This window comes from Ovis aries, chromosome 21 (genome assembly GCF_016772045.2).
Source record: "Ovis aries strain OAR_USU_Benz2616 breed Rambouillet chromosome 21, ARS-UI_Ramb_v3.0, whole genome shotgun sequence".
In the NCBI taxonomy this organism is placed as follows: Eukaryota; Metazoa; Chordata; class Mammalia; order Artiodactyla; family Bovidae; genus Ovis; species Ovis aries.
The window spans coordinates 29,672,822-29,687,887 of NC_056074.1; the positions used below are offsets into that span (position 1 = coordinate 29,672,822).

At 48.1% G+C, this 15,066-nt stretch overlaps 1 protein-coding gene across 1 annotated transcript in view; it reads right to left on the reverse strand.

Moving 5' to 3' along the window:
- Window positions 1-14,225, reverse strand: part of KCNJ1 (potassium inwardly rectifying channel subfamily J member 1) — a 33,760-nt gene extending 19,535 nt beyond the window's left edge. The window contains exon 1 of the mRNA XM_060404264.1: window positions 13,878-14,225. Within this exon, the coding sequence (XP_060260247.1) occupies window positions 13,878-13,895 (18 nt within the window). The 5' untranslated portion in view covers window positions 13,896-14,225. The remainder of the gene's footprint in view (window positions 1-13,877) is intronic.
- Window positions 14,226-15,066: the final 841 nt, after the last annotated feature.

Sequence of the window (15,066 nt, forward strand, 5' to 3'; positions counted from 1 at the left end):
CTGGGAGGAGGAGGCAGTGGGCTCTGGGTTGCTTTAAGGGGGCCTGCAAGGAGCATTTTTGTACATAAGAAGCCCAAAGGGAGAAGACTTTGTTTATTTGGCTGTTTGGGAAAAATAACAAAGCTGGGGGGAAAGGACTGAAGATCAAAAAGAAAAACATTGCCCATAAAACGATCAGATTAGATTAGACCACGAAGATCTAATTATGCCAGGCCAATTGAATTTCCTCTGAGGTTAGCGTGACCAGCTTTCCAGAAGCAGAGGCAGCTGGGGTGCAGGGCTATGACTGACGCCTGGCATGTCCTTCCTCTGAACACTCTTAGCGGGGGGTCAGTCCTGTGACCCCTGGGTAGGCATGTGAGTGCATCTCCACTGGGCATCTTGGGCTAAATTCTACTCCCCAAGAATGTCTCTAGAATCCCCTTTTCTTTCTTAGCACCAGCTACAGCTTATTATATATTTATGTTGTTGAATTTGTGCCTTCCTCAGCTCTGTCAATGGCACAACCATCAAGGAAAACTTCATTCAATCTCAATTCTTCTCTGTCTCTCATCTCCACAGTCAATCCATCAGCAAATCTTCTCTGCTCTTCCTACAAAATACAGAACCTCTCTGCTCTCTGGGCTCCATCTTCTCCAACCCCACTGTAGTCCAAACCACCATCACTCTTGCTTCGGCTATAGAAATAGCCTGCAGTCTCTCTCTCCTCACTCTGACAACTTTCCCCAGGTAGAGGAGAAAAAGATCAGAGAAGCCAAGTTATCAACCCAAGGTCACAGAGCTGTGCTGGGCTCAGTCGTTTCAGTTGTATCTGACTTTGTGCCACCCCATGGACCATAGACTGTCGGGTTCCTCTGTCCATGGGGTTCTCCTGGCAAGAATACTGGAGTGGGTTGCCATGCCCTACTCCTGGGGATCCTCCCGGGGATCCTCCCAACCCAGGGATCAAACCCATGACTTCTGACTCTTCTGCATTGCAGGTGGACTCCTTAACAATGAGCCACAGAGGAAACCAGAGTTCACAGACCTAGAAAGTATGCATTCAGCTCACTGTTGCTTTCTCTGTTGTGATATGTGTCCATTGAAAGAAACTTATTAAAATGCGTCTCTTTCAATGTGACTTTCTGTGGCAAGGTCGGAAAGCTGGCGGTGTATTCCCTAAAAGGTCTCCATTCCATCCAGGCAGCGCTCCTCTCTAATGCGGTTGGAGGCACACTGAAGGGTTTGACTGTGATTTACAGGATGGGGGTGGGAAGGTTGAAATCAACCCAGAAGGAAAAGAATACATGCTTGTTGCATGTTTGCACGTACAAGAGCCTGTGGTGGCGGCTTGGCAGAAACTAGACCATTCGATCTTCACAGTGACCCCATGAAATAGGTGTAATGGTCCCTGTTTTATGGGGTAGGGGCACTGAGGTGTGGAGAGGTTGAATAGCTCAGGTGGGCAGAGCTGAGATGGGAACCCAAGCCTTCCTGGATCTTCCTACCAGAAGTTCCATGAAGACTGAGTGAATTCTGATCTAAGGTCAGGAAGGAGAGGCAGGAGAGCTTTGGGGAGAGACAGACCCTCCCTCCGTTTCCCTCTCTCTTTCCTTCCTCACTTGCTCTTTCTTTGCTTATTCCTTCCTTGTTTTCCTTCAGTCAATAAATATCTACTGAGAGTCTATCACACGCCCGGCTCCAGGCTGGGAGTGGGGATAAAGCATGAACAGGATTGGTGTTCAGGGAGGTGGAGAGCGCAGGACAGATAACAAAAAGAAACTAAATAAACAGGGTCATTATAGATGGAGATAAGGGCTGAGAAAGCTGCCCCAACAAGGGGTGACGTTGACATTAGCAGTGAGTAGAAGGCCACTGAAAGCCTAAGATGGTGGGGGTAGCAATGCCAAGAGAAGTGTGTGCAGGTCCTCCCCCAGGCTGGGGGTGCTGACCTCACCTGCTGGTTCCAGCCCAAGGTTTTGCTCAGAGACTTTTAGCATTTCAGGAAGAACTAGGAGACCCTGCCTACCTCCACTCCCGGATGGGCACAAACCCAGCTTCAGTCTTCCCGTTTGTCAAATGACAATCATAGCACTCCTACCTCCCGGGCCATTATGCCAATGAAATGATGTAGTGTTTGGGAGAGTCCAAGTGGATGAGCGATGAGCCGTATAAGAGAATCGTAGTAAGAGAGGGTTCCGTTAGACACAAGAAGAACTCTGAAGGAAAGGATGATACGATGTGCATCAGGTTTCCAAAGAAGAATCTTCTCCATATGGACCATTTAAAATAAAAGCAATCAAATTAGCAGATGTAAGCTATCAGAGAAGGCAATGGCAACCCACTCCAGTACTCTTGCCTGGAGAACCCCATGGATGGAGGAGCCTGGTGGGCTGCAGTCCATGGGGTCGCTAAGAGTCGGACACGACTGAGCGACTTCACTGTCACTTTTCACTTTCATGCATTGGAGAAGGAAATGGCAACCCACTCCAGTGTTCTTGCCTGGAGAATCCCAGGGACAGGGGAGCCTGTTGGGCTTCTGTCTATGGGGCCGCACAGAGTCGGACACGACTGACGCGACTTAGCAGCAGCAGCAGCAAGCTATTATATATAGACTGGATAAACAACAAGGCCCTATTGTATAGCACTGTATAATATACTATAGTATACGATATTCAAAATCCTGTGACAAACGATAATGGAAAAGATATTTAAAAAGAAATGTATGTATATATATTTCTTTTTAAATGTTCTTATGTATGTTGTTATTGTTTAGTTGCTAAGTTGTGTCTGACTCTTTGGGACTTCATGAACTGTAGCCCGCCAGGCTCCTCTCTCAGGAAGATTGCCTGAAGAAGGAGATGGCAACCCACTCCAGTAATATTGCCTGGGAAACCCCATGGACAGAGGAGCCTGGCGGGATACAGTCCATGAGGTGCCAAACAGTCAGACACAGCTGAGAACACACACACACACACATATATATATATATATGTGTGTGTGTGTGTGTGTGTGTGTGTGTGTGTGTAACTGTATCACTTAGCAGAAATTAACAAAACATTGTAAATCAACTATATTTCAATAAAAATACTGCAGAATTTTTCAAAGAAACAGAAGAATTTTTCAATGTAGACGTGAATTGCAGGAAGAGGCAACATAAAGAACTCAGGAAGTCTCTTTGCTAGTAGTACATCAGGGATTCTAGAAGGTTCTATATGAACAACAGAGAAGGTATTCCCCTTGGACCAGGTGTTACACAGGACCCATGGAGATGTGCCTGGGCCCCTCCCCACCCCGCCTGCCACAGCCCCACTGCCCAGGGTTACTCTCATGAACTCCAGGGTCGGGGACTGGGGAATGTCCACAGTGCAGAGGCAAGACTAGCATCTTTCTGTAGGCGTCTTGCCTTCTCTCCATCCCCCATCACAGCCGGGCCTGGAAATGGTTCAGCATCTGGTCTCTAGTCACCAGCAAAATATGCATGGCCTTTACAGTGTCTGCATTTGGAAATTAGCCTGTTTGTGGTCTGGCTGTTGGCGTCCCTGCAGTCCCCTCATCCGTAGGGCTAAGCTGGCAAAGACAGCACCCACTGCACCATCAGCTCCTGCCCAAGCTCTGTCCAGAGTGAAGCAGGCAGACAAGGGGATTAAAGAGGCCTGCTTCCCAGAACAGCATCCCTAGAGAGCTGAGGAGGGGGATGATAGTCCAGGCAGGGGTGGGGTCTGCACAGCTGGCACCCTGGGGAAAAGTGCCCCAGAGCCTTTGGAATAGAACAAGAGTAACCTCAGTGATCAATGCAAAGAAATAGAGGAAAACAACAGAATGGGAAAGACTAGAGATCTCTTCAAGAAAATTAGAGATACCAAGGGAACATTTCATGCAAAGATGGACTCGATAAAGGACAGAAATGGTATGGACCTAACAGAAGCAGAAGATATTAGGAAGAGATGGCAAGAATACACAGAAGAACTGAACAAAAAAGATCTTCATGACCCAGATAATCACAATGGTGTGATCACTCACCTAGAGCCAGACATCCTGGAATGTGAAGTCAAGTGGGCCTTAGAAAGCATCACTGCAAACAAAACTAGTGGAGGTGATGGAATTCCAGTTGAGCTATTTCAAATCCTGAAAGATGATGCTGTGAAAGTGCTGCCCTCAACATGCCAGCAAATTTGGGAAACACAGAAGTGGCCACAGGACTGGAAAAGGTCAGTTTTCATTTCAATCCCAAAGAAAGGCAATGCCAAAGAATGCTCAAACTACCGCACAATTGCACTCATCTCACACACTAGTGAAGTAATGCTCAAAATTCTCCAAGCCAGGCTTCAGCAATACGTGAACTGTGAACTTCCAGATGTTGAAGCTGGTTTTAGAAAAGGCAGAGGAACCAGAGATCAAATCGCCAACATCCGCTGGATCATCTAAAAAGCAAGAGAGTGTCAGAAAAACATCTATTTCTGCTTTATTGACTATGCCAAAGCCTTTGACTGCATGGATCACAATAAACTGTGGAAAATTCTGAAAGAGATGGGAATACCAGACCACCTGACCTCCCTCTTGAGAAATCTGTATGCAGGTCAGGAAGCAACAGTTAGAACTGGACATGGAACAACAGAATGGTTCCAAATAGGAAAAGGAGTACGTCAAGGCTGTATATTGTCACCCTGCTTATTTAACTTCTATGCAGAGTACATCATGAGAAACGCTGGGCTAGAAGAAGCACAAGCTGGAATCAAGATTGCCGGGAGAAATATCAATAACCTCAGATATGCAGATGATAGCACCCTTATGGCAGAAAGTGAAGAGGAACTAAAAAGCCTCTTGATGAAAGTGAAAGAGGAGAGTGAAAAAGTTGGCTTAAAGCTCAACATTCAGAAAATGAAGATCATGGCATCTGGTCCTATCACTTCATGGGAAATAGATGGGGAAACAGTGGAAATAGTGTCAGACTTTACTTTTTTGAGCTCCAAAATCACTGCAGATGGTGACTGCAGCCATGAAATTAAAAGACGCTTACTCCTTAGAAGGAAAGTTATGACCAACCTAGATAGCATACTACAAAGCAGAGACATTACTTTGCCAACAAAGGTCCGTCTAGTCAAGGCTATGGTTTTTCCAGTGGTCATGTATGGATGTGAGAGTTGGACTGTGAAGAAAGCTGAGCGCTGAAGAATTGATGCTTTTGAACTGTGGTGTTGGAGAAGACTCTTAAGAGTCCATTGGACTGCAAGGAGATCCAACCAGTCCATCCTAAAGGAGATCAGTCCTGGATGTTCATTGGAAGGACTGATGCTGAAGCTGAAACTCCAATACTTTGGCCACCTCATGGGAAGAGTTGACTCATTGGAAAAGACTGATGCTGGGAGGGATTGAGGGCAGGAGGAGAAAGGGGCCACAGAGGATGAGATGGTGGATGGCATCACTGACTCGATGGACATGAATTTGAGTGAACTCTGGGAGTTGGTGATGGACAGGGAAGCCTGACGTGCTGCGATTCATGGGGTCACAAAGAGTCGGACACAACTGAGTGACTGAACTGAACTGAACAGCTAGATGATGCAAAGAGCAGCCTCACTGGAAAAGACCCTGATGCTGGGAAAGATTGAGAGCAGGAGAAGGGGCCGACAGAGGATGAGATGGCTGGATGACATCACCGACTCAATGGACATGAGTTTGAGCAAACTAACTTCAGGAGATGGTGAAGAATGGGGAGCCTGGTGTGCTGCAGTGCATGAGGTCACAGAGTAGGATTCGACTGAGCAACTGAACAACAATAAGAAGGCAGTGAGGGGCTGGTGAGGGGATAAAGCATCTCTGGGATCTCTAGGACAGGAAGGAAGCTTTGAGGTGGCTCATTTATGGGGTAGACCTAGGCTGCTTGAAGAAAAACTTGGCCACGGGAGATGGTCAGATGCGGCTGTTCCTCCGTGGTCCAGGCTTAAACTTAGAAGCAGATACTTGCATCTTCAAAACACCAGAGAGAGTGGGATTGTGGAGGATTCACCTACTTGGTGCAAGAACATGAGATCAAGAGTGAAGGGCTTGTGACTGCCCCCTCCCAGGACCTGGAGGGGGTCTGCCCCGAACTCCTCCCCTGAGAGCCAGGTGTGAGTTCCTGTCTGTGTAAAGAAATACTTCCTTCTGAAACCCATCCCTGCTGCTCAGCACCTGGCCACCCAGCTTCTTCCTGATGCCTAACCCACATCCTCAGGCTGAGATTTGAATCTGCTGTCACCTAACCTTCAGCAGGTGTGAGAAAACCAGCCCTCTCCACGTTAGAAAGCAATTTTAGCCCACATCTCTCATCGACCTTCTCAAATGACAGCCTGTTTCTCAGCTTTCTTTCACTGTCACTAGAGTCTACTCCTGGGAAGGAATTTGCCCACTCCATGCCCTGAGTGATGAATCTCTCCGCTCACATCGCTCTGGGCACAAGCCTGCCCTGGGCCCTTTTCCCTCCCCTCCCCACACTCCCACTCAGAAGTTCCTTAAAGAAGCATCTTTGTCTGTAAAAATCCAAAACTACAAACAGCTTCAGAGGCCAGAGGAAGGCATGTGCAATAAAAAGGTAAATAAAATCCAAACCTAGGACACACTTCTCTCTACTTCTCAGCCAGCCCCTTTCCCCTGGAGACTTCATCTTGTCCTTATCTTGACAGTGGTGAGCGTCCACACAGCTCTCACTCCCAGTGGTTTAGGACAAAGGAGTGTGAAAACCTAGACTCAACGGGTTGCTCAGAATGGTGCAGGTAAGCACTCTGAGTTAGAATCTCTCAGAGGTACCCTCTTTTGTTGTTGTTGAGTCACTCAGCCGTGTCTGATCCTTTGCAATCCTGTGGACTGCACCACACCAGGCTTCCCTGTCCTTCACCATCTCCCAGACTTTGCTAAGACTCAGGTCCATTGAGTTGCTGATGCCATCCAATCATCTCATCCTCTGTTGCCCCCTTCTCCTCCTGCAGCATCAGGGTCTTTTCCAATGAATCAGCTCTTCACATCAGATGTCTCTCTACTCCATCAAAAGGGATGGAGCAGTTGGGAGAGTGGATAAGCGTTCTCTCCTTGACCCCCTCACCCCCACCTCACTGGGGCAGCCCAGGAAATAGACTGGGTGGGAGGGGAAAGCCCAGCCCCTTCAGACAGAATGTGCCCCCACTCATGCGTCCCTTGTTCTTTCCTGTCTGAACTCCCAGGAGCCTGAAATTTCTGCAAGGAAGGGACAGGGTTCTCACTTTGGGAAAGACCAGCACGTGGTGGAATTCCCCAGAGGTCTTCCTAGGTGATCCTCTGACCACTCCTGTGACTTATCTCTGACAGTCTCCGCTCCAAGCATGATTCATCAGCTGGCCCACCCTTCCCAGCCAGCCTCTGAATCCCCTGGTCCCCGACTTGGTCGAGTGCCTTCCAGCACAAGACTGGGATTACTCTTATCTCTCCCAGCATCTCGTCAGTGACTTGGACTCCAAAAGGCCACATTGCACAGAATTCTTTTCTGTGAGAAGCTAGCAATATTTATTCATACTTTCCGAGCTTTGTCAAGCCCCTCAAGGACACATGGCAGATCTGGACAGAGCCAGAAAGCTCCCAAGAATTTAATCAAGGGCAGCAAAGCATGAGTCTCCCCCGAGGGTAGTCACCTGAGAGAGCGATGCTGGTTCCAGCTGCAAAGACGTTTTAGCCTGTTGCTTTCAGCGGTGTTATGTTACATATTTAAATCTGCCCCCTAGGGATACAGTAGCACATTGATATTCCCTGCCCCCCATAGATGAAATTCCCAAACCTGAGCCAAGAAACATTGATGTTTGTGCAGTTGGAAAAGAGGGAGGGGCCGCAGATGGACATTAGAAAATTCTGAAGATATGGAAATTTCTGGTTTGTATTTCAGAGTACTCAAAAAGAACGTTCTATTAAAGTCTAAGGGGTGACCTACCTCTGTGAGTGTTTAGGAGTTTGGGTAACTGCAGCTTAGAGCCTGGGCAGACACATGGCCACCAGGGCAGACCACACACAGGAGGACCAATTTAGGAAAAAATGACAGGCTACTTTGAGGGAAGAAGTCATCAGTCTAAAGCCCTGTACGGTGAATTCAGATTTCTGCTTTTCCTGTGGGTTCTAGAAAGTCTTGGACTCTTTTAGGCCTTAGTGTCTTCTTTCCTACCATGAGTGAGCTGGAGCATTTAAATCCTTAGGATGACTCTCTAAAATTAATTATATATATGTATGTGTGTAACTAAATTACTTTGCTGTACACCTAAAATGAACAATATTTACACACCACTACAAAATAAAAATCTTCCCCCCCCCAAAAAAAAATTAGTTACCATGCTTTTTTTTTTTTTTTAATGGGAATGGCACTGGGTTGGGTTTTATATAACAGCCAAAATCCTTTTAGAGTTTTTGAGAAGGAACTATTCCTTGATATGGATCATCTTTAGATGCTCGCTGGTCTTGAATTTGCCCATTGTCTGCATTATTCTGGCTTCTTTGTGTTCTTCAGACAGAACCAGGGGCTTTTAGGGATGAGAACCTCCCTCCCATTGTCTGCTCATGGATTCTGACAAGGCATTGGCAGTGATGGGGAGAATTCTCTGAACATCCTTCATCACAAAACCAGCAAGGATGGCTTAGGACCCTCCATATGGGGCAGGGAATAGACTTCTCTGAGCCCCATGACCTTGGGTTATCTTTTGTTTCTTGTTAACTTTTCTAGGTCTTACCTCCTACATGTCTCCCCAAGAATTTTTCCTTCATCTATTTTTTTGAAGGTATTTGCTTTTGCAATGGCACCTCACTCCAGTACTCTTGCCTGGAAAATCCCATGGATGGAGGAGCCTGATGGGCTATACAGTTCATGGGGTCACTGAGAGTCGGACACGACTGAGCGACTTCGCTTTCGTGCATTGGAGAAAAAAATGGCAACCCACTCCAGTGTTCTTGCCTGGAGAATCCCAGGGATGGGGGAGCCTGGTGGGCTGCCGTCTATGGGATCGCACAGAGTCGGACACGACTGAAGCAGTTTAGCAGCAGCAGCAGCAGCTTTTATTCCTTTTTTTTCCAGTTCCCACATATGCTCCCTGTTTGTTCATGACGATTATGAACTATTAATACCTGATCAAGCCAAATCACTTTTGCTGTCTGGAGCAGAGCTAGAATTACTCATGAATCATACATAATCCAGGAGACTGAGCAGACTGGGAGGGTCTGATCCTTTTCTCTCTTTTTTTAGATTTTTTTTTTTCCTGGTACTGACCCTCTTGTGGCTTGCAGGCTTAGTTGTCCCTTGAACCAAGGATCAAACCCACATCACCTGCACTGGAAGGTAGATTCTTAGCTACTGGATCACCCAGGAAGTCCCTGGTTCTTTCTCTTTACCTTTGGCTTTAGACTAAGTCATCACTGCCTGGTACTTTGTCTTCTCAACCTATATAATTTTAATGATCTTATTGGCCTTGAGATGAAGGCAGATGGATGGTCCCTTGGAGCTATTCTTTAACGCCTTTATCAGGCTGACCATCACCTCCACCTCTGAAAAGGCTGAGCTGATGTGGAGGAAAGTGACGGTGGCAAACAGAGTCATTGCAACTGATTAACGTAGTCAACTATCCTCAGTTAACTATTGGGCAAACTTTAATTTCTATGCGAATAAATTCACTCAACTGGGCTTGAACTTGCAACACAAAGTATACTCTGGCATAGTCTTCTTCTCAGGCTTCACAGAAACTAAGCTGAAACACTTTGAGTCCTTGTGGGGACCCCAGGAGTTACTTCATCTCCAGGAAGAGAAGTCCTAGGGGCCCCTGAAGGTGGCTACTCTGACATGAGTGCGTCCGCACTTAAAGTCCAGTGAGCTGTTTCCTCCAGGTATTTTGAGCCCTGAGATCTCACTTTTCCATGGCCTGTCACCCACCTGTTGAGTGAAACGGGGAGGGACGTTTGGCGGATCCTGGGGTCAGAGGGACTCACTGCCTGTGGGACCAGCCCTGAGCATCTCAGATGCTGTGATAGGATGGGGGTCACATGGACTCAGATGCTGTCCTCTCCCCTTCATGGCCAGGAGGGCCCAGAGTGAGTGACCATGCCTGAGATGTCAGTGCCTCCACTGACCCCAGCAAGCAATAATCATCCTACCAGCATCATTCTGTTCCCTGTAGCCCGCTGGAAAGAAACTCAGGAATTCTGACTTCACTTACCCTCCCTTTCTCTTCATCATTTTGCTGTGCTCTGTGCTTAGTCACTTAGTCATGTCCAGCTCTTTGAGACCCCATACACTATAGCCCACCAGGCACCTCTGCCCATGGGGATTCTCCAGGCAAGAATACTGGAGTAGGTTGACATGCCCTTCTCCAGAGGATCTTCCCAACCAAGGGATTGAACCTGGTCTCCCGCATTGCAGGCAGATTCTTTACCATCTGAGCCACCAGGGAAGCCCATGAATACTGGAATGGGTAGCCTAGCCCTTCTCTAGGGGATCTTCCTGACTCAGGAATCGACCCGGGTCTCCTGCGTTGCAGGCAGATTCTTTGGCAGCTGAACTACCAGGGAAGCCCATAGTGAAGTCGCTCAGTCATGTCCGACTCTTTGCGACCCCATGGACTGTAGCCTATCAGGCTCCTCCGTCCATGGGATTTTCCAGGCAAGAGTGCTGAAATGGATTGCCATTTCCTTCTCCAAGGGATCTTCCCGATCCAGGAATCAAACCCGGGTCTCCCACATTGCAGGCTTTACTGTCTGAGCCACCAGGAAGCCCATGCTTCCCTGCAAAATGAGCCTGAAAATAGACAGACTCATAGGAATAGGGCTTCCCAGGTGGCTCTAGTGGTTAAAAGACCTGACTCCCAATGCGGGAGACGTAAGAGACATGGATTTGATCCCTGGGTCGGCAAGATCCCTTGGAGGAGGGCATGGCAACCCACTCCAGTATTCTTGCCTGGGAAATCCCGTGGACAGAGGAGCCTGGCAGGCTGCAGTCCATAGGGTCGCACAGAGGTGGACACGACTGAAGCGGCTTAGCACGCATGCATGCATAGGAAAAACCCACATGGAAGACTCATCTCAGCATCTGCTCAGTGTGAGTGGGGAATGCTTTGCAGCAATTAATGGTGTATAGAGTAACCTTTTTAGAACCTTTACAGAGGCCTCTAATGCTCAATGATTCTGTTGTTATTTCTAATATTGTCTCAGCTGTTTGCTCCACAGTCGGGAGGGACACATTTTCTGCCCTGCCTCCTAAAGGTTGACAGAGAGGCTCAGTAGAGACCTAGAAAAATGCCCCATCTAGAGCTGGGCACTCGGGGTGAGGAGAAGGAAACACAGGCTCACTTTGCTGAAGACGTGCTTTCTCGGCAGACAGGTGGGTGCTCATTTTGGTGATGGAGGAAAACAAATGACCAGGGATTTCACCTCTGAGGTGGGGGTCCCTGAAAGGCCAGCCCCTTAGCCTTTCAGCTAGGTGCCTGCCTTCCATAAGATCCAAGCCTGTTAACTTATTTCCTCTGGGCCTAAGAGGCCATGGTGGGTGCTTGAGGGTAAGTATGGAGAAAACGCTTTTTTTCTACTCAAAGTTTGCTCATCATTTGGGCTTCAGGGAAATTTCCAGAATGAGACCAGCTAACCCTCAGGTTCCTATGTCCAGGGCTATACTTCATCCTCGCAGCCAGCGTGCCCTAAATCTTGTGCATTCTGCCTTTTAGTAATTTCCCAACTGGTTTGCCGGCAATTGTCTTATCCCAGCCCAACCCACCTGGCACTTTGCACACAAAGCAGCTTTTCTAAGTTGTAAATACGACCTCACGTGGCTTCCCACTGCCTTCAAGACAGTGCTGCTCTTGTGGGTTTTGTACACAAGGTCCCTCATCACGGGCGCTCACTCTGCAGCCTCGTCTTTCTTCTCCCCTCCCCATCCACCCACCCCAGCCACACTAGCTCCACATCCCCTAAAGATGTCACATTTTCTCATGCCTCTGTGTTTTTGTAAATACTACCTCGTATTCGGGAATGTCCTTCCTCTTGCCCCCTACCAGTCCCATCCTGCCCACTCAGGGAGCTGAGGACCACCCTTCCACACAGGCAGTGATTATATCATGACTACATTGGGCACTTGCCTCACTCAAGTGTAACAGTCTATCTCCATGTACACAAGCCCTAAACAGTAACTGCTGTGAGAACAGAGGCTATTCAATAATTTCCCAGGACTTCGCAGAGCTCCCAGAACACAATGGGTGCTCATTCTAAGCTTGTTGAAAGGCAAATGAGGAAAAAAATGTCTCTATGTCTAAGACTAACAGTGATGAAGAGGGCAATAATGAAGAGAAGAAAATGGGATGAGCATCTTGAATTGTAGAACCAAGAGGAGTAGGATTTGGGTCAAACTCAGGCCCTATAAGCAATCCCAAGGAGAACTCTAAGAGGAAGAATTAAGCAGGATTCACGCCATGGAAACCACGGGACAAGTAAGAGGCAAAGCATGTGATCAAAGCTGACTCCTTGGGAAATCAATGAGCTGTGAAAAGGTCCAGGGTAGATTTGTAACCTAGCAAAGAAAAAAATGAATTGCTGGGAAAAGGAAAAAAGACATGCCTGAGAAATCCTGAGTCTCAGCCCTGTAGAGCATTTCTTGGCAATTACAGCATCTTATGTATTAAAAAAAAAAAAAAAAAAACACCACCAACAGCATCAAAGCTCAGAGAACCATTTACAAGTCATCCGCTCCCTGTACTGACCTGCGGATTCAGCCTGCAGCTGAGCTGACTTGAGGTCCTCCTTACTGAGGGACAGGGAAGGGGGCGGGAAGCATCTTCATGCCTTAAGTATTAAAATAAAATTTTTTTTCTAATGGTTCATTACTTCACAAATCACCCCTCCCCCCACCCACAACTTAGTGAACATACATTTTCAAAAAACAGGCCAGAGTAAGGCAAGACAAGCTAAGCCCACGACCAAAGGGCATCTGGCAGTAGGCTAAGCTAAGTCCTTGTCAAAAACAGCGTGCTTCCCGTCACTATGCCTGGCTCCATTTTGCATGCCCAGCTACAGTAAAAAGCAAACACATTCTTCCTAAAGCTTGCCAGTTGCTAAAGACAAATATTTTTGGAGCCGCTATGCACAGCATCTGTACAACATGGTTGTTTGGAGAAGGAGACTGCAGATCTGCTTATTCTCAGGCTCGTAGAAAGCGGAGCACAGGGAACAGGTGTCGTGCACCGTCAGAGCACCCATACGGCTGACGCTGAACAAACCTGGAGGGTCCCAGATGACTTACTTGGAATCAAGCAACATTTCATCAAATGAAGGAAAGGCATTTGGGTGCAGGTAAGCCAAGCATCCTATTAATACTAACATGTTCCACTCAAACAAGGCTTCAGCCTCTTCCACAGTGGATCTCACTAGCACCTGTGTGTGCATGCATGCTAAGGCCCTTCAGTCGTGCCCGACTCTCTGCACTCTTATGGACTGTAACCTGCCAGGCTCTGCTGTCCTTGGGCTTCTCCAGGCAAGAATACTGGAGTGGGTTGCCGTGCCCTCCTCCAGGACTAGCACCTTACCCTCTGCCAAAATGACAGCAAAGGCAGAGAGAGGTCCACCCTTGCAGGGGCTAAAGCTGTCAGGGACACAAGTCCATGTAGGTCTCCACCACCACGAGGAGGAGGCAGTGGAGCTAGGTGTGACACTCAGGGCTATGGAACCACGAAGGGTGGCCAGGACGAAGCTCATGGCTCATCATTCATTTGTAGACAGAAGACCCACAGCATCAAGTGAGGGAGTTAAAATCACACCTTTATAATCTGGGAACAGAGAACATTCCTGTCTAGATTTGAAATGGGGAAATGAAGACTAAATTTCCACCAGAATTAACTTCTTCTTTCCCCAAAGGGGCAATATGGCATTTCTCTGCTTACCTCATGGATTGCCAGCATGAATGCAGAGACAAAAGCTCAGTTCCTTGGTCCCCGAGAGAGCAGCCAGGTCCTTGATGTGAGTGAGTCCTTGCACCTTTGGTCCCAAGAGTTTGGATGGCACGGGTGAAGGGGCCCGGGGCCCTGTTGGTTTTTATGAGTCTGTGGGTCAGCTCAGACCGGCTGCCAACTCATCTGTATGCAATGGCTCTCAAAGAACACAGTTTACTTAGAACCGGATCCAACAAGAGGAGGCGTGGCGGGTAAGCGGGCAGGATACAGCAGAGGTGTTGAGCCGCCAGGGCTAATTATGAGGGATCTGTTTATGGAACTGTACTGGAACCAGTGTGCTGCGGCTGAGCGTCCCAGACAAACACATGCACGAAGGCTAGATGCTGCCGGGTGGGGGAGGAGCCCTTCAAAGCTTCTGCTCCATGACTCCACTGTGGTCACAGCTCAGGCTGATCTGACCGTCCCTTGGCCATCATCTCCCACCATAGTTCCAGTTCAGTGTAGAACTCTGTAGCCAAAGATTTACAGTAGAGCCGACTGGGAAGGAAGCCCTAGAGCACCAACTTTTCACCTGGGGACAAGGTCCTGGCTTCTCTCCCTGGAGTCTACACTAGAGAGTGAGGTCATAGTGACAGACTTGGCACGCACTTGGCATTGAGAAAATGTTCCAGAAATCAACACACCCCGGGGTCTGCTTTCTTTCCTTCTTCCCCTCCGACCCTCGAGGGTCATCTCACCCTGGCTCACACATTGTGTCTAACACTCTGTTATGGGTGTGACACTGGGGTCAGTGTTCCCCCTGCCCTGGTGGTCTTTGTGGGCCTACACTCACTCCACTGCTGGTCACCACTGGAGCATCAGAAAGCGGTCCCCCTAGTAAACTGTCACTCTGCCCTCGTGGAGTATTGGGAGGCCAATACAGGCACCCTCCACCCTCTGGTCTCCACTCAACACCTCACAAGACTGACGTTGCTGTTCAGCCACTCCGTCCTGTCCAACTCCTCTGTCCTCCACAATTCAGCACCAGGGCTCTCGTCTTCAATTTCAGAGCAGGAGGCCAAAGAGCCACACTGAGCCCCTGGGTCAGCATGAGTCACAGAGATGCTTTTCATTCTCCCAATCAGCCTCCAGATAACTGGAAACACAAACACACACCTCTTGCAAAGCTAAATGCTAATTC